The following is a 25,844-nucleotide window of genomic DNA, read 5'->3' on the forward strand; positions in this document are numbered from 1 at the left end:
GACCAAGTGCCTGAATACAGCCCCAGCTCTTTATCATTTGTGGGTAGCTGACTCTTGGGAAATACAATTGATGTCTTAGGCAGTGTCTTCTTCCATTGCACCCACTCAAAGTACTCCTCTGGCCTCCTCTTGACCAAGAGCAGAAACTCCTCCTCACTACTCTGCCCAATGTCAAAGTATCCTGCTCTCACCATCCCTCCTCTCTATCACTTACTGGTTCACCAGAGTTGCCTTCTGCCCACCTCCAATGCCCTGGTGAATCCTTCTACAGTGCCCAACCAATCACTGTTTACATATGTAAGCCTCTCAGTACAACCAATGGCAACTCTGAGTCACTGGTTGTGCAGCTAAGATTAAATTCCCATTTCTTACAAATAGTGATTGCTGCATCCATAACACCCATGGAGAGAGCTATCTACTGGCAGAAACAGAAAGGGTTAATTGGTTAAGACAATCAGCTCGAACTGGTCTCTGCCGTGCGCCTAGCACTGAGTGCAGCTTTGGACAGAGTGTGGAGGTTTGGTTTGAAGAGGGAGTTTGGCGAGGATGGGAGGGCCGTACTCCTTTACTTTTCAAACTTTTTTCACCCTGCAGGAATTGGTTTCTGCTGTTCTACAGGAGAGGAGGTAAGATGTTGGTGAGTAACTGATGAATATCCAGTATGTGGTCACGGTCTAATTTCCGGAGATTTAAATTTGTCCTGCAGTCTGCGATGAGATTAATTTATATTCAAAAGAAAATAAATAATTGAATAGAATAATTGAGTAATTAGTTAAAGATCATAAGTATGGCAGAACAAGTGATATGTCAAGGCTGCAGCACAAGAGGGCTTATGGATACTAGTGTTATACAGGGCAAGAACATCTGCAGTATATGCGGTTTGAGGTGCTTCGACTCAGAGTCATTGAGCTGGAGGCTGGGCTGAGGACAATGCCACACATCAGGGAGGGAGAGAGTTACCAGGATGCTTTGTTTCAGGAGGCAGTCACACCCCTTAGGAAAGAACTTTCCAGTTTGGAAAGTGGTCAGGGATGGGGAGCGAAGAGCAGCACGGTGTCACAGTGGTTAGCACTGTTGCCTTACGGCGCTCAGGACCCAGGTTCGATCCTGGCCCCAGGTCACTGTACATGTGGAGTTTTCCCATTCTCCCCATGTCTGCATGGATCTCACCCTCACAACCAAAAGATGTGCAGGATAGGTGGATTGGCCATGCTAAATTGCCCCTTAATTGGAAAAAAATAATTGGGTACTCTTGAATTTATTTTTAAAAAAAAGAACAGAGAATGTGACTACAGCTGAGGCAGTAGATTTTCATCTGTATGTAAATAATAATATATGCATAACTGTTGTAGTTCCAGCATCCGATCAGCAGGTGGTGCGAGTATGCAGGCACATGACCTGGACGCACCATGTCTTGCAGGACAAGGTGTTAGTAAGGAGTTTGTAGCACTCAATATTAGAGTAGCTCTGTAGTATCTTAGTGTAAATTGGTATTAGACCATTATTTCCAACTGTATTGATCTTAGATATTTTGGTAATTCGTTAGTGTAGTGTTAGTAATAAATAACTTTGTTTATAAAACAAAGTCTAATGTTCTTTGTTCACACTACAATATCAAGATTCAACATCAGCCCAATCAAAGAACATTACATCTAGCTCAAGGGGCCATATAGTTAATTTTAACTTAAATTTAATAAGTATTTATTTTAATGTAATTAATTCATACTAAATTTAATTTAATGCAGCTTGCAGAAAGTGTCATCGGCAGGAGTTATAGAGATATGGTCACACCCAAGGTGCAGGCAGACAGATGGGTGACCGTTAAAAAGGGCAGGCAATCAGTGCAGGAATCCCCCGTGGCTGTCCCCCTCTCTCACAAGTATACCATTTTGGATATTGTTGGGGGGATAGCCCATGGGGGAAAACAACAGCAGTGGCCAGAGTAGTGGCACCAAGGCTGCTCTGTTGTTCAGCAGGAAGAGACAAAAGCATAGAAGAGCAAAAGAGATAGGGGACTCATAGTCAGACGCACAGATAGGCACTTGTGTGGTATGAAAAAGACTCCAGGATGGTGCGTTGCCTCCCTGGTGCCAGGATCTGTGATGACACTGAACGGCTGCAGGGCATCCTGAAGGGGTAGGGTGATAAGGCAGTGGTCATGGTATATGTTGGTTCCAATGACATAGGTAAAAAGAGGGATGAGGTCTTACATCAAGAATTTAGGGAGTTAGGCAATAGACTAATCTCTGGATTACTCCCAATGGCACATGCCAGTGAGGACAGAAATAGCAGAATAGTACAGATGCGCGGCTTAAGGATAATTGCAGGAATAAGGTTTTTGATTCCTGGACCATTGGGACCGTTTTTGGGGAAGGTGGGATTTGTATAAGTGGGGCTGTCTACATCAAAACCAGAGCGGGACTAACATCCTTGCTAGTTTTGCAAACCAGGTTTGCTAGTGCTGTTGGGAAGAGTTTAAACTAGTTTGCCAGGGTGAGAGGACACAGACTGATAACAGAATAGGGACACAGTATAACATAGAAAAGCAATCAGGTCAGAGGGAATACAGTGGTAGTAAGTTTCAAGGGAGTAAGACAAGGCTTGATGGCCTCTACTTTAATGTCAGGAGTATTAAAGGTAAAACTGATGAGTTAAGGGCGATGACTGACACATGTAATTTTGATATAATAGCTATCACAGAGACATGGTTGAATGAGGGATAGGATTGGCAACTCAACATCCCGGGATATAGAATCTTCAGGCAAAACATAGGAGGGGGTAGAAGAGGAGGAGCATTGCATTATTAGTTAAGGAGGCAGTTACTGCAGTAAGGAGAGATGATATCTTGGAGGGGGCATCAAGGAAAGCGTTGTAGGTAGAGTTTAGGAATTAACAACAGACAGCAACATTGTTAGGTGTTTATTATAAATCCCCAGATAATCAGCGGGAAATTGAGGAGCAAATATGTGCGCAATTCGCGGAAGGTGTACAAATAATGAGGGTAATTATATTAGGTTTCAACTGTCCCCAAATTAACTGGGATAGCCATCATGTTAAGGGCTTAGATGGAGTAGAGATCTTAAAATGTATACAGGAGAACCTTTTAGCTCAATATGGAGAGGATTCAACAAGGGATGGTGCAGTGCCAGACAGAAGTTTGATATGTTGGTGGGGGAGCATTTTAGTGATAGCAACCACAACATGCTTCAATTTAAATTTATTATGGACAAAGAAATAGACAAGTTGCAAAAAAAGGTTTAGGATTGGGGGAGAGAAGATTTTAACAAAATAAAGCAGGATCTGGTCAAGGTAGACTGGAAAGAGTTACTTGTAGGGAAAACTACAGGAGAGAAGTGGGGGCGTTTAAAGATGGGGAGCGTATAGGCCCAATATGTTCCCTCTAGAGTAATAGGAAGGTGTAACAAACCCAGAGAATCATTCAGGATACAATGAGAAGGAAAAAAGAGACTTTTAACAAGTTTAAGGGGAGCAAGTCTGCAGAGGCAATAGTGGAGTACAGAAATTGCAGGATGGAGCTTAAGAAATAAAGTAGGAGAGCAAAGAAGGGATATGAGAAAGTTCTAGCTGGTAAAAGTAGGGAAAATCCAAAGATATTCTATAAGTATACCAATGGGAAGAGGATAACCAGGGAAAGTGTAGAGCCCATTAAGGACCAAGGGGAAAATCTGTGGGTGGAGCCAGAGGACATTGTTAGGGTGTTGAACAAATATTTCACATCTATCTTCACCCAAGAGAATGAGGAGGTAGTTATGAGGAGGGAGAGAGATTGTGAGGTCTTGCCTAACAAATTTGAATTTTTTGAGGATGTAACCATGTGTATAGATGAGGGTAGTGCAGTTGGTGTAGTTTACATGGATTTCAGCAAAGCCTTTGACAAGGTCCCACATGGGAGATTTATTAAGAAGGCAAATGCACATAGGATACAGGATGATTTGATAGGTGGATTCATAATTGGCTTAGAGGTAGGAGACAGAGGGTCATGATACAATGAGGGATAGGTATATACCGCAAGGCAAGAATTATAGCTGGGGGAAAGGCAATTATGATGCTATTCGGCAAGATTTAGGATGTATAGGATGGGGAAGGAAACTGCAGGGGATGGGTACAATCGAAATGTGGAGCTTTTTCAAGGAACAGCTACTGCATGTCCTTGATAAGTATGTACCTGTCAGGCAGGGAGGAAGTTGTCGAGCAAGGGAACCGTGGTTTACTAAGGAAGTTGAAGCACTTGTCAAGAGGAAGAAGAAGGCTTATGTTAGGATGAGACATGAAGGCTCAGTTAGGGCACTTGAGAGTTACAAGTTAGCCAGGAAGGACCTAAAGGGAGAGTTAAGAAGAGCGAGGAGAGGACACAAAAAGTCGTTGGCGGATAGGATCAAGGAAAACCCTAAGGCTTTCTATAGGTATATCAAGATCAAAAGAATGACTAGAGTAAGATTAGGGCCAATCAAGGATAGTAGTGGAAAGTTGTGTGTGGAATCAGAGGAGATAGGGGAAGCGTTAAATGGATATTTTTCGTCAGTGTTTACACTGGAGAAAGACAATGTTGTCGAGGAGAATACTCAGGTTCAGTTGACCAGGCTAGATGGAATTGGGGTTCAAAAGGAGGAGGTGTTAGCAATTTTGGAAAATGTCAAAATAGATAAGTCCCCTGGGCCAGATGGGATTTATCCTAGGATTCTCTGGGAAGCCAGGGAGGAGATTGCAGAGCCTTTGTCCTTGATCTTTATGTCGTCTTTGTCGACAGGAATAGTGCCGGAAGACTGGAGGATAGCAAATGTTGTCCCCTTGTTCAAGAAGGGGAGTAGAGACAACCCTGGTAATTATAGACCTGTGAGCCTTACTTTGGTTGTGGGTAAAATGTTGGAAAAGGTTATAAGAGATAGGGTTTATAATCATCTTGAAAAGAACAAGTTGATTAGCGATAGTCAACATGGTTTTGTGAAGGGTAGGTCATGCCTCACAAACCTTATTGAGCTTTTTGAGAAGGTGACCAAACAGGTGGATCAGGGTAAAGCGGTTGATGTGGTGTATATGGATTTCAGTAAGGCGTTTGATAAGGTTCCCCACGGTAGGCTATTGCAGAAAATAAGGAAGTATGGGATTGAAGGTGATTTAGCGGTTTGGATCAGTAATTGGCTAGCTGAAAGAAGACAGAAGGTGGTGGTTGATGGCAAATGTTCATCCTGGAGTTCAGTTACTAGTGGTGTACCGCAAGGATCTGTTTTGGGGCCACTGCTGTTTGTCATTTTTATAAATGACCTGGAAGAGGGTGTAGAAGGATGGTTAGTAAATTTGCAGATGACACGAAGGTCGGTGGAGTTGTGGATAGTGCTGAAGGATGTTATAGGATACAGAGGGACATAGATAAGCTGCAGAGCTGGGCTGAGAGGCGGCAGATGGAGTTTAATGCGGAAAAGTGTGAGGTGGTTCACTTTGGAAGGAGTAACAGGAATGCAGAGTACTGGGCTAATGGCAAGATTCTTGGTAGTGTAGATGAACAGAGAGATCTCGGCATCCAGGTACATAAATCCCTGAAAGTTGCCACCCAGGTTAATAGGGCTGTTAAGAAGGCATATGGTGTGCTAGCCTTTATCAGCAGGGGGATTGAGTTTCGGAGCCACAAGGTCATGCTGCAGCTGTATATAACTCTGGTGCGGCCGCACCTGGAGTACTGCGTGCAGTTCTGGTCACCACATTATAGGAAGGATGTGGAAGCTTTGGAAAAGGTTCAGAGGAGATTTACTAGGATGTTGCCTGGTATGGAGGGAAGGTCTTACAAGGAAAGGCTCAGGGACTTGAAGTTGTTTTCGTTAGAGAGGAGAAGGCTGAGAGGTGACTTAATAGAGACATATAAGATAGTCAGAGGGTTAGATAGGGTGGACAGTGAGAGTCTTTTTCCTCGGATGGTGATGACCAACACGAGGGGACATAGCTTTAAATTGAGGGGTGGTAGATATAGGACAGATGTCAGAGGCAGTTTCTTTACTCAGAGAGTAGTAGGGGTGTGGAACGCCCTGCCTGCAACAGTAGTAGACTCGCCAACTTTAAGTGGCATTTAAGTGGTCACTGGATAGACATATGGATGAAAATGGAATAGTGTAGGTCAGATAGGCTTCAGATGGTTTCACAGGTCGGCGCAACATCGAGGGCCGAAGGGCCCATACTGCGCTGTAATGTTCTATTTTCTATGATAGGCGGCTGCTTTAGTGTCTGGAAGCAAGTGACCAGTGGTGTACCACAGGGATCCATGCTGGGCTTCCTATTTTTTGTCATTTATCTAACTTTTTTGGGGGGGAGGGGCGGTTGTGTTTTTTGTATCCTTTGCTTTTTTTTCTATTTTTGGTAATGTTGGCACTTATTGATTTTCCTGTATTTGGTATTTTTGTACTGGAGTTTAATTGCTGCTTGTTTCGGAGGGGGGCCCTTCCGTGTTGGAGGTACAGTGTTTAATAATGTTTAGTTTTAATGTTGGTTATGTTCTGTGCAGTGCATGAGGGGTTGATGTGGGTCAGGTGGGCAGTTCCAGAATGCTCTGCAGGGGGCTATGTTTGGATGATGTTTCTCGTTGTGCGTTAGGTGCGGGGTATGGGGGAAGGGCCGAGGCTGAGGTTTGGAGAGAAGGAGCAGGGAGGTTCAGGTCGGATGAGTAGAGCGGGATGGTGAGTTTTCGTGGGGCCTTTGGGTGGGAATCGCCACATGAGCAAGGAATGCAAGTGAACGGAAGTGAAGTGGGCGTGGCTGCCGTGGTTAGCCAGTGTGACCCGATGGAGGGGGGGTGAGGCGATGTGGCAGTTATGGAGGATGAGTTTGGTTATGGACAGGGCGAGTGAGCCATTTTGGGTGGGCTTGATTCAGAGTGGGGATGGGAGGGTGGAGCCTAAAGGTGATGATGGCGGACTCGAGGGGAGAGGGGATGCGGAAGCCTCCAATGAGAACCGTGAAATTAAATATCCACGGTACAAAATGAGCTGGTTAAATGGTGCTGGGTGTTCGTGCGCTTGAAGTGTTTAAGAGCAGAGGTGATTTTCTTGCAGAAGATTCAGGAGGCGAGCAGGGCGGCATGGTAGCACAGTGATTATCACTGTTGCTTCACAGCGCCAAGGTGCCAGGTTCGATTCCCGGCCCCAGGTTCGGTTCCCGGTTTGGGGTCACTGTCTGCGCGGAGTCTGCATGTTCTCTCCGTGTCTGCGTGGGTTTGCTTCAGTTGCTCCGGTTTCCTCCCACAAGTCCCAAAAGATGTGCTCGTTAGGTCAATTGAACATTCTGAATTCTCCCTCAGTGTACCAGAACAGGTGCCGTAGTGTGGCGAGTAGGGGATTTTCACAGTAACTTCGTTGCAGTGTTAATGAAAGCCTACTTGTGACAATAGTAAAGATTATTATTATGTCCGGGTGAAAGATCAGATGAGGTTGAGGAAGGGGTGTGTGGGTGAGTGTTCTTCTCAGGATTTGACCCGAAGTCGAGGGTGGTTCCCATATTGTTGAACAAGAAAACGGGATTTACGGGGGCCAGGAGAGTGTGGGACCTGGAGGACATGTCTGTGATAGTGATTGGGGTCCTCGTGAGGACTCCGGAGGTGTTGGTGAATGTATATGCACCAAAATGGGATGATGCCAGATTTGTAAAGAGCCTATTGGGGGCATGGATACGTTGAACCCTAAATCGATGGGGTTGTCGAGAATGGCACGAGAGCTGGGAGGGTTTATGGAGGTGATGGGGATGGTGGATCCGTGGAAGTTTGGGCATCCATGGGAGAAGAAGTATTCCTTCTTCTCGCATGTGTATAGGGCTTATTCCAGGATTGACTTTTATGTGGTGAACCAGGCAGTGCTGATGGGGTTGGAAGGTATGGAGTACGCAGGAACAGTGATTTCGGACCACAGTCCACACTTTCCTTGTTTTTAATTCATTCATGGGATGTGGGCGTCATTGGGTGGGCCAACATTTATTGCCCATCCCTGAGGGTACTTAAGTGTCAACCATATTGCTATGGATCTGGTTCAGTTGTTGAATGCTTCACCCGATGGCAAGTGTGCAAACGAATGAGACAAACCCTGGGTATTTTGGGTTGTTTAGGGGGACAAGACAGGGGTGCCCGCTGTTGCAGCTGTTGTTTGCATTGGCAATGGCACTTTGGGCCTCGGTTGAGTGACGGGAGAGTGTGAGGGGGGGCAGGGAGCATCGGGTGCCGTTGCACACCGTTGAACTGTTCTTCGTGTCGGACCCATTGGAAAGCATGGGCAGAATCATTGGTTTACTGGAGAGGTTTGGAGCTTTTATGGATTATAAATTGAATGTAGGGAAAGTGAGGTGTTTCCCGTACATGCTGCAGGGCAGGGGGGGTGAACCTGGGTGCTCTGTCATTTAAGCTGGCAATGGAGCCACAATGCATAGCTGGAACCAGATGGAATTGCTGGAGAAGATTAAGGGGGACTTTAAAAGGTGGAATACGTGCACCTGACATTGGCGGGGTGGGTACAGGTGGGTGAAGATGAACATGCTGCCAAGATTCCTGTTTGTGTTTCAATCCCTCCTGATTAGTGTTGGCAGCGAAGGTGCCGAGGCTGAAGAGGGCTTTGCTGCAAAGGCAGAGGCAAGAAGTGGGGTTGGCGCTCCAGAACCTGTTGCATTATTATTTGCTAGTGAATGTGGAGAAGGTGAGACGGTGGTTGGAGGGGGACGAGGTGGACTGAGTCAGGTTAGAGGAAGAGTCGTGTCAGGGTACGAGCCTGAGGGCTCTGGGACAGCCTCATTGCCGCTCGCTATGAGGAAGTATGTGGAGAGTCCGGTGGTGGGCTCGTCTATAAAAATGAGCGGAACCAGCTGAGGAGGCACTTTAATTTCGGTCACATGTTGGTGTTAATGCCATTATGCGGGACCCATAGGTTCATGCCAGGGGGCGACACAGCGATAGATTTGATGTATAGACAGTGGAGGAAGGAGGGGCTGCAGCAGGTTAGGGAAATGTTTTCGGAGGGGCTGTTCGCTGGGCTAGAGGAGCTGCGGGAGAGGTTTGAGTTACCAAGGGGCACTGACATGTGTGGGACTTTGCGCGTAAGGAGCTGCCTTTGTTCCCTCAGGTGCCGGAGTATACACATCTGGAGAAAATGCTGCTGCTGGATGAGGTGGGGGTTGCAGGATTGGGGATATACATGGGTGGTTGGGAGAGCAGGACAAGGCATTAGTGAAAAGTATCAAGCAGAAGTGGGAAGAGGAGTTGGGGAGGGAGATAGGATGGGGACTTTAATGTGTGGTAATGTGGCAAGTGAACTCAACCTCCTCCTGCACAAGAATGAGTTTGATACAATTTAAGATAGTGCACAGGGTCCACATGACTCAGGCTCGGATGAGCGGGTTTATTCCGAGGGTAGCAGACGGGTGTGAGAAGTGTGGGAGGTGATCAGTGAATCATGCTCATATGTTCTGGGGGTGTGAGGAGTTGGAGACCTTTTGGGGTGCAGTGTTTGGGACCCTATTGAGGATTGTAGGGGTTAAAGTGAAGCTGGACCCTATGGAAGCAATCTTTGGGGGTGTCAGTGTTATCGGAGCTGCTGGAGGGGAAGGCTGCTGATGTCGTGGTCTTTGCCTCTCTGATTGCCCGGTGACGGATACTTTTGAATTGGGTGTCGGCTACACCACCGAATCGGGGGTCGCAGCATGGCTGGGGTATCGGTATAAATTTCTCAGGTTGGAGAATATCAAATTTGCCTTCAGGGGGTCAGAGGAGGGCTTTGAGATACGTTGGAGGCCGTTCATGGCTATATTTGTGGAGCTGTTTGTCGCAGGGGGAGGGGGGATTAAAAGAGGAAAATGTACAAACTGTACACTTTCATTGGATGTTAAGCTTGTGTTTTATTGCTGAATGTGTTTAGAATAAAATATCCTTTAAAACAAAATCAATTAATCACACTGTTGCAATTGATATGCCAGTGAAAGAAAGCTTCAATAAAGGTACATCGCTAGTACCATTCTTTTAAATTTAACAACCCATAGCAGCAGATTATGTGATGTCATTGTGCTCAACAAGCTACTAAAATGGGACTAATTTAAAGTTATGCTGCAGCCATTTGAATTTTTGCAGCATAATTGTATTCAATGTTCGTCTTCAAAGGCTAATAAATGCTGTAATAGTGAGTCATTTGGAGATCGTACACCAAGAGCTATGAACAGAATCATCTTTCAATCAGACTTTTTAAAAAGTAAATTGACTGCCATTAATTACAATACAAGGAGGAATGGATGGGCCGCCAAACTCAACTTTCTGCATTTTAGAGATCTTACTTTTTCTTTATCGGTAGCTCTGCGGCACATTTCCTTTTCCCTTTTCTTTCTCTCTTGCTCTATTTCTCTTTCCCTTTTCTGTGCAGCAATAGCTGCTTCCAGTCGAGCCATTTCCTCTTGTTGTGCACGCATTTGCTGAACCTAGCGAAAAGTACAGTTCTGTTATATATATTATAAAGTAAACCCAATCTCTTGGACAACACAATAGGCACCCTATGGAACAATATTGAACAGCTAAACAAATCTATGAATTTCCATAATAGTAAACTTTTTTAAATTTTGTTAAATCCAGAGCCCAGTAAACCTAAAACCATCACATCACAGGTACATAACCACGTGAAAGAAATGCAGGAAACACAGCCTGGATCATGGCAACAATCAGTAGAATTGGCTAAAGTGAAACAATTGGAAATGTAGCAAAAAGAAAAATAAATGGGGCTAGGCAGAAAGACAAGAGCAAAAGAATTGTAGATGGAAATGAGGAGGCTGGAATTACAGATAGAGATGAAAAGGAAAAACAGAGGAAAAAGAAAAAGGGGAGAGAAAAAAGAGAGGAAAGGAAAAATGGAGGGGAAAAAGAACAAGACAAGGAGGAAAAAGAAAAAGAGACGGCAGATTCTCCGTTCCTGAGATTAAGTATTGAAGCCAGGGCAGGATTTGTGAACTTCCACGACAGCAAAACTGGTGCCGCACCGAGACCGATTCAGCGACGGTTAAGGGGCTAGCACTGGCCCAAAATGGAACACAATCAATTCCAATGAGAAATGGTGCCAGATTCACGATTGACACCCAGGATGCTGACAAGCTGCAGCCGCATGTACACACTTTACTCCATACACACATCCCAACCAACAAGATGGCAGCAAGACACCGGCGGCGAGCTTCAGATCCTCCTCGACGCAGTGGTGGAGAGGCAGGCCACCCTGTATCCCAGGCCTGGAAGGAAACTGCCAGCCGTCGTTCACCGTGCCTGGGTCCAGGTGCCAGAGGCGGTCAGCACCACCAGCAACACCATCTGCCCCCCCCCCCCCCCCCCACATACAGCAGGAGGGTGGTAGAACTCCCACCCTGCACCACATGCAAGCCATGGCCGGGTTCCCTGGTTACTGAAACCACCAGCTACCCATCCCCTGGGCTGCATGCGTCAGTCTGTCTAACATTGTGCATTTTATGTTCCCCCCAGGGTGAAGGTCACTCATAAGCGCAGGGAGCGGGAGAAAACTGGAGGGAGACCACCTGCGGCCCCTCACCGCAGCAGAGCAGAGGGTCCTGGGTGTGGTCGGCGGGCTCAAGGAAAGGGCAGTCACTGGGGTGGATCATAGAATTTACAGTGCAGAAGGAGGTAATTTGGCCCATTGAGTCTGCCCCACCCCATGGACAGATCACCCTACCGAAGCCCACACCTCCACCCTACCCCCTTTTTAAAAAAAACATTTTTATTAAGGTATTAGATAGCTTTTACAATAATAACAATGACATAAACATGGTATAATAAACATTTCCACCCACACCCCAACCTTCACTCACCCCAACCTTCAAACAACAATCCGACCCTCTCCTCCACCCCCCCCCCCCCCCCCCACCCCCCCCCCCCCCCCCCCCCCCCCACCCCCCCCGGAATACTGCATCTGCTGACATTTTAATTTTCTTCGAGAAAGTCAACGAAAGGCTGCCACCATCGGGTGAACCCAACCACTGACCCTCTTTAGGCGAACTTTATCTTCTCGAGACTGAGAAACCCAGCCATTCACTCACCCAGCTCTCTCCGCTTGGGGGCTTCGAGTCCCTCCACATTAACAAGATCCGTCTTTCGCCCCTGAACTCTCGGCTCTTCTGACACTCCAAAGATCGCCACCTCCGGACCCGGCACCACCCGTGTTTTCAGTACCGTAGACATTGCCTCAGCAAAACCCTGCCAAAACCCTCTAAGCTTCGGGCATGCCCAAAACATGTGGACATGATTTGCTTGGCTTCCCGCACACCTCGCACACCTGTCCTCTACCCCGAAAACTTGCTCACCCTAGCCACTGTCATGTGTGCCCGGCAGACTACCTTAAATTGTATGAGGCTAAGCCTGGCACATGATGAGGATGTATTAACCTGCTTAGGGCATCCGCCCACAGACCCGCCTCAATCTCTCCTCCGAGCTCGTCCTCCCACTTGCCCCTAAGCTCCTCAAACGGAGTTTTCTTCGCCTCCGAGAGCTCCTGGTAAATATCCAATACCTTCCCCTCTCCCACCCAGGTATTGGAGACTATCCTGTATCCCCCGTGGCAGCAGCAGAAAGGCCAGAACCTGCTTTCTCAGGAAGTCTCGCCCATGCAGTTACCTAAACCTAATCCCTGCTGGTTTTATCCTCCAAGGCTTTCAAACTGGGGAAGCTCCTGTCTACAAATAGATCCCCCATCCTTCTAATTCCTGCCCGTTGCCATCCCTGGAACCCACCATCTAGCCTACCCGGTACAAACCGATGATTATTATAAGTCGGAGTCCAAACCGATGCTCCCTCCACTCTCTTATATCTCCTCCATTGCCCCCAGATTCGCAGAGCCGCCACCACCACCGGACTTGTGGAGTATCGGGCCGGCGAGAACGGGAAAGGTGCCGTTATCAGTGCCCCCAAACGTATGTCTTTGCATGATGCCGCCTCCATCCGGTCCCATACCAGTGATAGCGGGTGCATGTCCCATCTCTTAAAGTCCCCTTTCATTTGTTCTACCAGCCGGGATTGGTTTAACTTGTGCAGTTCCTCCCATTCCCGGGCCACCTGGATTCCCAGATATTGAAAGCTCTTTCCTACCATTCTAAGCGGCAGCTCTCCCAATCTCTTCTCCTGTCCTCTTGCCTGGATCGCAAGCATCATGCTTTTTGCCATGTTCAATTTATACCCCGAAAAATTACCAAATTCTCCCAGGATTCACATTATTTCCCCATCCCCTCCAACGGGTCCGAAATATACAAGAGCAGGTCATCTGCTGAAAGCGAAACCTGGTGCTCCAACCACCCCCCCCCCCCCCCCCCCCCCCGGAACCAGCCCTTTCCAGTTCCTAGAGGCTCTTTACGCCATGGCCAATGGCTCTATGGCCAGAGCAAACATTAACGGGGAGGGAGGCACCCTTGCCTCATCCTTCGGTGTAGTTTAAAATACCCCGACCTCAGCCGGTTCGTACGCACATTCGCTACTGGTGCCTGATAGAGCAACCACACCCAGTCAATAAAGCCCTCACCAAACCCAAACCTTCCCAGCATCTCCCACAGGTAATTCCACTCCACCCGATCAAAAGCCTTCTCCGCATCCATCGCTAGCACCACCTCCACCTCCTCTCCACCTGAGGGCATCAGAATAACATTTAAAAGCCTTCGAACATTGGCCTTGAGTTGCCTGCCCTTTACAAATCCCGTCTGGTCTTCCCCATCACCCCTGGGACACAGTCCTCTATTCATGTGGCCAGTATCTTAGCTAGCAGTTTCGGCATCCACATTCAGTAGAGAAATTGGCCTGTATGACCCGCATTGCTCCGGATCCCTCTCCCGTTTCAAGATCAATGAAACCGAGGCTTGCGACATTGTTGGGGGGAGGACGCCCTTCTCTCTTGCTTCATTAAATGTCCTTACCAGCAGTGGGCTCAATATCTCTGAAGACTTCTTCTAGAATTCCACCGGGTAGCCGTCAGGCCCCGGGGCCTTGCCCAACTGTATGCCCCCCAGTCCCTCGATTATTTCCTCAATCTCAATTGGGGCTCCCAGCCCTTCCAACAGATCCTCATCTACCCTTGGAAACCTCAACTGATCCAAATACTGCCCCATCCCCTCCACTCCAGCCGGAGGTTCCGACTCATATAATTTACTATAAAAGTCCTTAAACACCTCATTCACCCCCACTGGGAGCAGGACAGTATTCCCGCCTCTACTCTTTACTTTCCCTATCTCCCTGGCCGCCTCCCTTTTCCTGAGCTGGTACGCCAACATTCTGCTTACCTTTTCCCCGTACTCATAAATCGCCCCCCTTGCTTTCCTCAACTGTTCCACCGCTTTCCCTGTAGTCAACAGCCCACACTCCGCCGCTCCCTCAGTAGCCCCACGTCTAGGGCCTCCGAGTATCTCCTGTCCACCTGGTGTATCTCCTCCACTAACCTATCCCTCTCAGCCCGTTCCGCCTTTTCTCTGTGGGACCGAATCAAGATTAATTCCCCTCTGACCACTGCCTTCAAAGCTTCCCAAACTGTCGCTGTGGAGACCTCACCCGTATCATTTGTTTCCAGGTAGTTCTGGATGGACTTGTTAACCCGCCCACAGATCACTTCGTCCGCTAGCAACCCCGCATCCAGTCTCCACAGCGGGCTTTGCCCTCTCTCGACACTAACCCATAGATCCACCCAATGTGGGGCATGATCCAACACTGCGATTGCTGAGTACTCAGTATCTACCACTCCCGGTATTAGCGCCCTGCTCAGAACAAAAAAGTCGATGCGAGAGTATACCTTGTGGACATTTGAGACAAAAGAAAATTCCTTCGCCCTTGGCCGTGCAAACCTCCATGGGTCTATACCCCCCATCTGTTCCATAAACCCCTTCAATTCCTTTGCCGCGGCTGGCACCCTCCCGGTCCTGGATTTTGACCAGTCCAATTCCAGATCAATGACGGTGTTAAAATCTCCTCCCATAATCAGGTTATGTGACTCTAAGTCTGGGATCTTACCTAACACCCGCCTCATAAATTCGACATCGTCCCAATTCGGAGCATATATGTTCACGAGTACCACCCGCATACCCTCCAGCTTCCCACTCACCATTATGTACCTACCCCCTTTGTCTGACACGATTCTCCCTGCCTCGAATGCCACTCATTTATTGATCAAGATCAGTACCCCCCTGGTCTTTGAGTCCAGCCCTGAATGGAATAACTGGCCAACCCACCCATTCCTCAATCGAATCTGATCTATAACTTTTAGGTGTGTCTCTTGTAGCATTGCCACGTCCGCCTTCAGATGCGCGAACACACGAGTCCTCTTGACCGGCCCATTTAGCCCTCTGACGTTCCAAGTAATCAGCCTAGTCAGGGGGCTACCTGCACCCCCTCCCGCCCCGACTAGCCATTACCCTTCTTAGGCCAGCCTCGCGCTTGCATCCCTCACCTCCTCGAGCCCGCTCTTGGGCATCTGCCATTTGCGACCTCCCATTTGTCCCCTAGTAACAGTTCCTCCCCTGTCAGCAGAGCAGCTCTCCCCCACCCTCCCCACTCCTTAGTAACAGCACCAAAAACCTAACCCCACATATTCAACTTATCACCTGCTCGACGCCCACTGTGCTTCCATGAGTCAGCTAACCTAGCTGACCTGGCAGCTCCCGCCCATGGCACCAGACATCCTATCTCTCCATTGTTCCCCCCCCCACCCCCTCCAACACCCGGCTTGGACATACATATTCAAACCATCACAGTCCCCACATACAGTGCAAAAGCGAGAATAACTTTAACAAATTCGATATAGCATTACCCATTTCGAGAGTTCAGTGATCTCAGTCACTTGCCACTTTTAACAAAGTGCATCGCCTCATCTGGCGTCTCAAAATAAAGTTGCTGCTCTTCATAGGTGACCCATAAACTAGCTGGGTAAAGCAGTCCAAACTTCACATTCTTCTTGAAAACGGCCAATTTTACTTGGCTGAATACCGCTCTTCTCTTGGCCAGATCCGCACCCAGGTCCTGGTAGATGCGCAGCATGCTGTTCTCCCACTTGCAGTTCCGTGTCTGCTTGGCCTACCGTAAAATCTGTTGATCAAGTTGTGCAGAATCAAGAGACCCATGGAAGAGCGATCCAGGAGGTGGAGAAAAAGGTGTCCGAGCACGAGGCATACATAACCGTGCTGAAGGTCAAGCTGGAGATGATGAACGACCGCCAGAAAAGAATGCAGGAGAAGCTGGAGGGGGTGAAGGTCGGGATGTTGTACCCAGCCCGTCTGTGGATCACACATGAGGAACGGGACTTCTATTTCGAAACACCAGATGAAGTATGGACCTTTATTAAAGAAAAAAGGCTAGAGGCGAACTAAAAGACTCTGAAGCCTTGGAGAGTACTGTGGTGGCGATTTGTTGTGCTGGGCTACATAAGGAAAAGTAGTGTTATGTGTAAGAAGGGGCTGTTTTGATAGCTAAAGTTAACTTTGTCTTGCAGGGAGCTGGTTAGAGGGGATGTGGTCATTAGGGCTGGTTCTGGTTTTGGGTGTTTTTTTTTCTAAAGTAGCTGTTTCTTCACTGTTTTTTCTGATGTTTGTTTACTGGGGAATGTGAAGCTTTTAATATGTTTGTCCAAGTGGGGGGAGAAGAGAAAGAACGATGGGGAGACAGACTGCTTGGTGCCATGGGCGGGCGCTATCAAGTCAGCATGGGTCAGCTGACTCACGAAAGCACAGTGGGGGTGAGCAGGTGTTAAGCTGGAGCTTGATTTGGGGGGTTGGATTTCTAGTGCTGTTGCTAAGGGGGGAGGAAGAGGAGGGCAGCTTTGCTGACAGGTGAGGAACTGTTACTGGGGGACAAATGGGAGATCGGGAACGGCGAATGCCCGACCAGGCTGATAACATGGAATGTCAGAGGGTTGAATGGGCCGGTCAAGACGGCTTGCGTGTTTGCGCATTTGGGGGGCGGCTGAAGACGGACGTGGCAATGCTACAAGAGACACATCGAAAGGTTATGGACCAGACGAGATTGAGAAAGGGGTGGGTTGGCCAAGTATTCCACTCGGGGGGGGGGTTGCGATCCCGATTAACAAATGCATGGCATTTGAAACAAAGAAACAAAGAAAATTACAGCACAGGAACAGGCCCTTCGGCCCTCCCAGCCTGCACCGATCCAGATCCTTTATCTAAACCTGTCGCCTATTTTCCAAGGATCTACTTCCCTCTGTTCCCTGCCCGTTCATATATCTGTCCAGATGCATCTTAAATGATGCTATAGTGCCCGCCACTACCACCTCCGCTGGCAAAGCGTTCCAGGCACCCACCACCCTCTGCGTAAAAAACTTTCCACGCACATCTCCCTTAAACATTCCCCCTCTCACCTTGAAATCGTGACTCCTTGCAATTGACACCCCCACTCTTGGAAAAAGCTTGTTGCTATCCACCCTGTCCATACCTCTCATAATTTTGTAGACCTCAATCAGGTCCCCCCTCAACCTCCGTCTTTCCAACGAAAACAATCCTAATCTACTCAACCTTTCCTAATAGCTAGCACCCTCCATACCAGGCAACATCCTGGTGAACCTCCTCTGCACCCTCTCTAAAGCATCCACATCCTTCTGGTAATGTGGCAACCAGAACTGCACGCAGTATTCCAAATGTGGCCTAACCAAAGTCCTATACAACTGTAACATGACCTGCCGACTCTTGTACTCAATACCCCGTCCGATGAAGGCAAGCATGCCGTATGCCTTCTTGACCACTCTATCGACCTGCGTTGCCACCTTCAGGGTGCAATGGACCTGAACTCCCAGATCTCTCTGTATATCAATTTTCACCAGGACTCTTCCATTGACCATATAGTCCGCTCTTAAATTAGATCTTCCAAAATGCATCACCTCGCATTTGTCTGGATTGAACTCCATCTGCCATTTCTCTGCCCAACTCTCCAAACTATCTATATTTTGCTGTATTTTCTGACAGTCCTCCTCGCTTTCTGCAACTCCACCAATCTTAGTATCATCTGCAAACTTGCTAATCAGACCACCTATACCTTCCTCCAGATCATTTATGTATATCACAAACAACAGTGGTCAGAGCACGGATCCCTGTGGAACACCACTAGTCACCTTTCTCCATTTGAGACACTCCCTTCCACCACTACTCTCTGTCTCCTGTTGCCCAGCCAGTTCTTTATCCATCTAGCTAGTACACCCTGAACCCAATATGACTTCACTTTTTCCATCAAGCTGCCATGGGAAACTTTATCAAACGCCTTACTGAAGTCCATGTATATGACATCTACAGCCCTTCCCTCATCAATTAACTTTGTCACTTCCTCAAAGAATTCTATTAGGTTTGTAAGACATGACTTTCCCTGCACAAAACCATGCTGCCTATCACTGATAAGTCTATTTTCTTCCAAATGGGAATAGAACCTAACCCTCAGTATCTTCTCCAACAGTTTGCCTACCACTGATGTCAAGCTCATAGGTCTATAATTCCCTGGATTTTCCCTGCTACCCTTCTTAAACAAAGAGACAACATTAGCAATCCTTCAGTCCTCCGGGACCTCACCCGTGCTCAAGGATGCTGCAAAGATATCTGTTAAGGCCCCAGCTATTCCGTCCCTCGCTTCCCTCAGTAACCTGGGATAGATCCCATCCGGTCCTGGGGACTTGTCCACCTTAATGACTTTTAGAATACCCAAAACTTCCCCCTTCCTTATGCCGACTTGACCAAGAGTATTTAAACATCCATCCCTAGCCTCAACATCCGTCATGTCCCTCTCCTTGGTGAATACCGATGCAAAGTACTTGTTAAGAATCTCACCCATTTCCTCTGACTCCACGCATAAATTTCTTCTTTTGTCTTTGAGTGGGCCAATCCTTTCTCTAGTTAACCTCTTGCTCCTGATATACGAGTAAAAGGCTTTGGGATTTTCCTTAACCCTGTTAGCCAGATATTTCATGACCCCTTTTAGCCTTCTTTATTGCCTGTTTGAGATTTGTCCTACTTTCCCGATATTCCTCCAAAGCTTCATCAGTTTTAAGTCACCTAGATCTTATGTATGCTTCCTTTTTCATCTTAGCTCGTCTCACAATTCCACCCATCATCCATGGTTCCCTAATCTTGCCATTTCTATCCCTCATTTTCACAGGGACATGTCTGTCCTGCACTCTAATCAACCTTTCCTTAAAAGACTCCCACATTTCAAATGTGGATTTACCCTTAAACAGCTGCTCCCAATCCACATTCCCTAGCTCCTGCCGTATTTTGTTATACTTGGCCTTTCCCCAATTTAGCACTCTTCCTTTAGGACCACTCTCGTCTTTGTCCATGAGTATTCTAAAATTTACGGAATTGTGATCGCTATTCCCAAAGTAATCACCGACTGAAACTTCAACCACCTGGCCAGGATCATTCCCCAATACCAGGTCCAGTATGGCCCCTTCCTGAGTTGGACTATTTACATACTGCTCTAAAAAACTCTCCTGGATGCTCCTTACAAATTCTGCTCCATCTACGCCTCCAACACTACATGAGTCCCATTCAACGTTGGGGAAGTTAAAATCTCCCATCACGACCACCCTATTGCTCCTACATTTTTCTATAATCTGTCCACATATTTGTACTTCTACTTCACTTGTACGTCTACTTAAGAGATGGGACATGCTCCTGCTATCACTGGCAGGGATGGTACAGCCCGTGAAAATGATGGTCCTGTTTGTCTTTCAGTGCCTCTCCATCTTCATCCCGTGAGCCTTTTTTAAACAGGTGAATAAGGTGATTTCGAGCTTTGTGTGGGCGGGTGAAACCCCGCAAGTGAAGAAAGTATTGTTGGAGCGTAGTCGGGGGAAGGTGGGCAGCTAATACAACCATGATTAGGAAGTGGGGGGGGGGGGGGGGGGGGTCAGCATGTCAGCAATTTGAATTGCTCGCAGGAAATGGGTTTAGATATCTTCAGGTATGGGATTTTCTGAGAAGGCAGGTTCTGACCTTCCCACTCCTGCCACCACAGGGGATACAGGACAGGGTAGCTTCCAGAACATGGGTGGGAGAGGGGAAGGTATCAGATATCCACAAAGAACTTATGGAGTTGGAGGAAACTCCGATAGAGGACCTAAAGGGCAAGTGGGAAGATGAGCTGGGGGGAGAGGTAGAGGCGGGTCTGTGGATGGATGCTTTAAGTAGGGTTAAAGCCTCTTCATCTTGTGCCAGGCTTAGCCTGATACAATTCAAGGTAGTCCACTAGGTGCACACGACGGTGGCCCGGATGAGTACGTTTTTTAGGGTAGAGGACAAGTGTTCGGGGTGCGCGTGAGGTCCAGTAAATCATGTCCACATGTTTTGGGCATGTCCGAAGATTAGAGGGTTTTGGCAGGGTTTTGCTAAGGTTATGTCCACAGTACTTAAAACATGGGTGGTGCCGACGACTTCTGGTGTGGACCATGGAGTCAGTGGTCACACACAAGATAGCTCCTGCCCAAGGTTACAGAAAAGAGCTCTTTTTAATCAATACGGTGTGGAATTTTGATGAAAAGATGTAGGTGAATGTTGGAGGAGTACTTTCCCCCAGGAATGGTATGTCTCTTTGTTACCAGACCCGGCAGAAACAGTGAGGGGTTTGGCTGGAGCTGCAGCAAAGACAAAAGCCTCTTCGAGCATGCAGGCGGGGGAAGGGCAAGCTCAAAGGCTTCAAACTGACTTGATGGCCTTTATTAAAGCTGAATTCCAGCAGCAGGGGGAACAGCTGCGAAAAGATCTCGCCAAGGCCATTGAAGAAGCGGTGACGAGGCTTCCGGTGGTGGCCATGGAGGTGCGGTCACGCATTCTGCAGTTCCCGTCTGGAACGTACTCTCGGACCTTTTTTCAGGAGTTTTCATGGACTTTTTGGGGCAGGTTGGTGAAGCGAACACTGCCAAAAGGATTCCCTCTCTGTTGTATGGATAGCTGGACCAGGAGTGGCCGGGTGATGCGTTCAAGTCCCTACAGACAGAGGCGTGTGGAGTGGGTGCCGAGGCACGGCATGGCGGCCGGTATAGACCAGGGTGCATGGGCGCAGTGGGCACAGGAGCAACAGGAGTTCCTTAGGGGCTGCTTTGCTGATCTTAAAAAGGACATGCTGGTCCCGAGGAAGGCAACAATAGGCCAAATGATCTCAGGCAACTCAGGCACACAAGGGAAAGCGATTAAGGAGATGGAGAAAAAGCTATCCGACTATGAGGACGAGTTGGTCGTATTGGCCCTTAAGGTGGAGGCGCAGGATGACCTCCACAAGAAGTGGCAGGAGAGGCTGGAGCACCTAGACGGGGGTATTCCCTCGACCCCTGGAGCTGGACAGGGCGCACAGAGCCCTCACAAGGAAGCCCAAGGCGAATGAACCGCCGAGGGCCATGGTGGTGAGATTTCATCGCTTCTCGGACAAGGAACTTGTCTTGCGGTGGACAAAAAAAGAACAGAGCAGCAGGTGGAAGAACAGCGTGATACACATCTACCAGGACCTGGGTGCAGAGCTGGCGAAGAGGCGTGCTGGAATCAACCGGGTGAAGGCGACCCTCTTCAGCAAGGGGGTGAAATTTTGGATGCTACACCCAGCGAGGGTCACGTACAGGGAACGGCATCACTATTTTGAGACGCCGAACGAGGCGTGGGCATTCATCAAACAAGAAAAGCTTGGCTCAAATTAAAGGACAGTTAAGCTTTGGTGGAATGCAGCGGAGGGGCTGGGTAACACGGTACCATTTCTAATTGATGCACGATCAATTCAATAAAGATGAGAGTTGAATATAACTGAGGCTTTATTACACTAAAATGTGTGGCCTCCTACAGCAGCTGGCGAGATGGCTTCTGTACAGGGAGCACCCATATTTATACTCCGCCTATTGGGTGGAGCCAGCAGATAGGGACTACCCCCGTACCTGTCACCGCTCTCAGCCACTTCTACATGGTGTACCTGTTATAATCTGCCTGCTTACCACTGGCTGGGGACTAATGGCAATCCCACAATCCTTTGGGAGTATGAGCTTCCCCAATGAGGGGGGGGGGCGGAGAAATCATTAGCAGATTCCCTGCAAAAGTAAAGCTGGTCAGTTTGGAACCGGCTAGAGGAGAGTGAGCAGCAAGGAGTTGTTGCTGCTGTTGTATATATATGTTATTGTACATAAATTTCATTTCTTTCTATCCTTCAACTCGTGCTGGATTCTTCGTGGCCCTCACAAAACTGGCGACGAGGGTTAAAGTGAATAGCTGTCTACACTGCTGAAGCCACCTCCCTGGATTTTTGTTGGATACAGGTGAGTAGTTGTTTTCTATTACACCATGCCTCTGTATGGACGTTTGGATGTTTTGCACGCTCTCCTGGAAAGCTGGAACCAGTACGCACAACGGATGCGTTACTTCCAGGCAAACAACATCACCAAAAACAAGCGACAGGTGGTCATATTGCTCACCGCCTGCGGCCCGCATACGTTTGGGGTGATTAGGAGCCTTACGTACCCAGCTGCGCCGGACACCAAAACGTTTGATGAGCTTGTGAACTTAGTGGGGCAACATTTTAACCCAACCCCGTCCACGATAGTCCAACGTTACTGGTTTAATACCGCTGAGAGGACCCCAGGAGAATCCCTTGCCGATTTTCTATTCAAGCTACGCAGGATTACGGAGTACTGTGACTATGTTGAGACCTTGTCAGAAATGTTACGCGACCGTTTGGTTTGCGGTATTAACAATGCGGCCACCCAGAGAAAGTTGTTAGCTGAACCAATATTCACTTTTCAGCAGGCCATTCAAATAGTATTGTCCCGAGAGAATGCAGAACGGGGAGTGCAGGAGCTACAGGGAATGGAGGTGGATGCCTTGTGGCGCAACCCCTTCCATCCAAAAGCGTCCCCCCGCACCCTGGCGGTACCTTTGGCGTGGCGACATCCGGATCAACGCCAGTGTCCTTCGGACATTCCTCCCCGAAGGGTGCCTTCTCCAGAACCAATGGATGAGGAGCCATGTTCATATCAGACTCGTCAGACGGTGTCAGACCGACCCCGTCGTGGATGCCGGTCCTGGCGGCGCCATCTTTCCGACCGAAACTGGGGCCAGTCCAGGGGCCGTACCTTCCAGTTGGATGAACCTGCGGTGACTACTCCCGAGGACATGGAGACGGAGGACGACTGTCTGCAGCTGCATTGTGTGGCAGCTCCCCGTGTGGCCCCCATTAAGGTGACAGTACGGGTCAATGGTTACCGGCTTGAGATGGAGTTGGACACTGGCGCAGTGGTCTCCGTGATTGCCCAGAGGACATTCAACCGCATCAAGCAGGGTATACAGACCCTTACATTAACCAATAAACAGGCCAGGTTGGCCCCCCTATACGGGGGAACCATTGGACATTGCAGAAACTACGATGATCCCTGTTGTTTATGCACCTTCTGCTAAAGAAGAATCACACCTGGGTTTTGGGTCAGCCGCAAGAAACCGCTTTCCGGCGGGTAAAACAATTGTCGTCGTCTGGGTTAGTAACCCACTATGATCCTGGAAAGCCTTTGCTCATCACATGTGATGCATCCCCGCATGGTACTGGGGCCGTCCTGTCCCACAAGATGGAGAACGGATAGCTTTCGCCTCCTGCACATTGACTGCAGCGGAAAAGAAATACGTGCAGATCGAGAAGGAGGGCCTGGTGGTGGTCTTTGCGGTGAAACGCTTCCACCAGTACGTGTATGGCCACCATTTCACTATCGTGACTGATCATAAGCATGGGACTTTTCCGAGAGGATAAGCATTACCGCCCATTGCTTCCACACGGATCCAGTGCTGGGCTTTGTTGCTCGCTGCCTACGAGTATTCTCTAGAGCACAAACCAGGAACCCAGATAGCGAATGCCGAACGCACTGAGCCGATTGCCTCTATCGACCGGCCCCATAACGACCCCCTCGACCGGTGAGGTGGTTGCACCCCTAAATTTTATGGACATCTTACCTGTCACGGCACCACAGATCCATAAGTGGACCCAGACGGAGCCAGTCCTGTCAAAGGTTCGGCACACAGTCCTGTATGGTGGGCAGCATAGACAGCTCTCAGGCGAGTTGCGGGCATTTTCCTCCAAGCTGTCAGAATTTAGCATTGAAGACGTTATCCTCTTGTGGGGGATGCTTGTGATAGTCCCAGAAAAAGGACAGGAGCTGACACTAAGAGACTTGCACAGTGGGCATCCGGGTGTGACCAAAACAAAAATGTTGGCCCGGAGTTATGTCTGGTGGCCAGTGCCTCGACACCAACATTGAGAAGGTGGCCCAAAACTGCTCCATTTGCCAGGAGCATCAGAAGCTCCCGCCAGCCGCGCCCCTACATCACTGGGAATGGCTCGGGCGGCCTTGGGCGCGCTTGCATGCAGATTTCGCCGGCCCTTTTCAAGGATCTATGTTCCTTCTATTAATCAACGCCCAGTCTAAATGGTTAGAGGTGCATAAGATGGGAGGCACAATGTCCTGCGCAACAATCGCGAAGATGCGTTTGTCTTTCAGTACGCGTGGCCTCCCTGAGGTGCTGGTCACTGACAACGGCACTCCGTTCACAAGTGAGGAATTTGCGAGGTTCATGAAGATGAACGGCATACGCCATATCCACACCGTCCCATACCTCCCGGCATCAAATGGGTTGGCGGAGCGCGCAGTGCACACATTCAAACGAGGCCTAAAGAAGCAGTTTTCCGGGTCGATGGACACGGGACAGGCTCGTTTTTTGCTTTCATATCGGACCACCCCACATGTGTGACTGGGGTAGCTCCGGCGGAACTCCTATTGGGCCGGAGACTTCGCACCCGCCTTAGCATGGTTTTCCCGGACACAAAAGTACGCCCAACACAAGAACGGCAGGGACATGGCTTTTCTCGGCATCGGCTGATTCAGCAGTTTGCGCCCGGTGACCCAGTGTTCGTTTGGAATTTTGCTGGTGGTGCCCAGTGGGTCCCTGGTGTAATCTTTCGCAAAACGGGCCCTATCTCTTACCAGGTGCAAGCCCAGGGTCGTCTCCAGCGCAAGCATGTAGACCACGTTCGGTCCAGAAGACCATCCCTTCCAAAGATTCCCCACCCCCGGAGCTCATTTCTACAGTCACAGAGACCAGACACAGTGGAAAGTATTCCACACAATCTTCCTCTGGTGCCGCACTCAAAGTCTGCGCAGGTCTTTGCAGAACCTCGTGGAGATAGAGATGCCGAGATGACGGAGACAGCGGACTCCGACTCCGAGATGGAGACACAGGACAGCTCAGAGGGGGAATCCTCGGGCCCACGGGCCGTGGATGTACAACCGTTACGCCATTCATCACGGAAGCGCTGTTCTCTGTCTCGTTACACGTCACCCGATTCAGCACCTCGTGCAAAAGGTGTCCAGCCTGCGGCAAAATGAGTCCAACGCCCTCCTTCTCTGGGGTCTTCGGTGGATTCCTTGGACTTTGGGGGGGGGGGGGGGGGAGGAATGTTATAACCTGCTTGCTTACCACTGGCTGGGGACTAATGGCAATCCCACAATCTTTTGGGAGTATGAGCTTCCCCAATGAGGGAGGCAGAGAAATTATTAGCAGATTCCCTGCATAAATAAAGCTGGCCAGTTTGGAACCGGCTAGAGGAGAGTGAGCAGCAAGGGAAGTTGCTGCTGCTGTTGTGTGTGTGTGTTTTTGTAAATAAATGTTATTTTTCTATCCTTCAACTCGCACTGGATTCTTCGTGGCCCTCACAAAAGTCCCCTTGTAGCCATGGATGAGGTGGAGGCAGTTTGCTTGCTTGTGTCTGCTTGTAACTGAGATATACCTTGTGGTCATTCTCATCATGGAGGTGCCAACGGGTGTACCTCCGGACCTGCTATACCAGT

General features: G+C 48.8%; 1 protein-coding gene across 8 annotated transcripts in view; it reads right to left on the reverse strand.

The window, feature by feature from the left end:
- The window catches only part of LOC119961961 (coiled-coil domain-containing protein 148-like), a 226,336-nt gene that overhangs the window by 41,780 nt on the left and 158,712 nt on the right, over window positions 1-25,844 (reverse strand). For all 8 annotated transcript variants that reach the window (XM_038789596.1, XM_038789599.1, XM_038789597.1 and 5 more), the window contains exon 11: window positions 10,306-10,446. In XM_038789596.1, coding sequence (XP_038645524.1) covers window positions 10,306-10,446 — 141 coding nt within the window. The remainder of the gene's footprint in view (window positions 1-10,305; window positions 10,447-25,844) is intronic.

This window comes from Scyliorhinus canicula, chromosome 2, assembly GCF_902713615.1.
Source record: "Scyliorhinus canicula chromosome 2, sScyCan1.1, whole genome shotgun sequence".
NCBI lineage: Eukaryota > Metazoa > Chordata > Chondrichthyes > Carcharhiniformes > Scyliorhinidae > Scyliorhinus > Scyliorhinus canicula.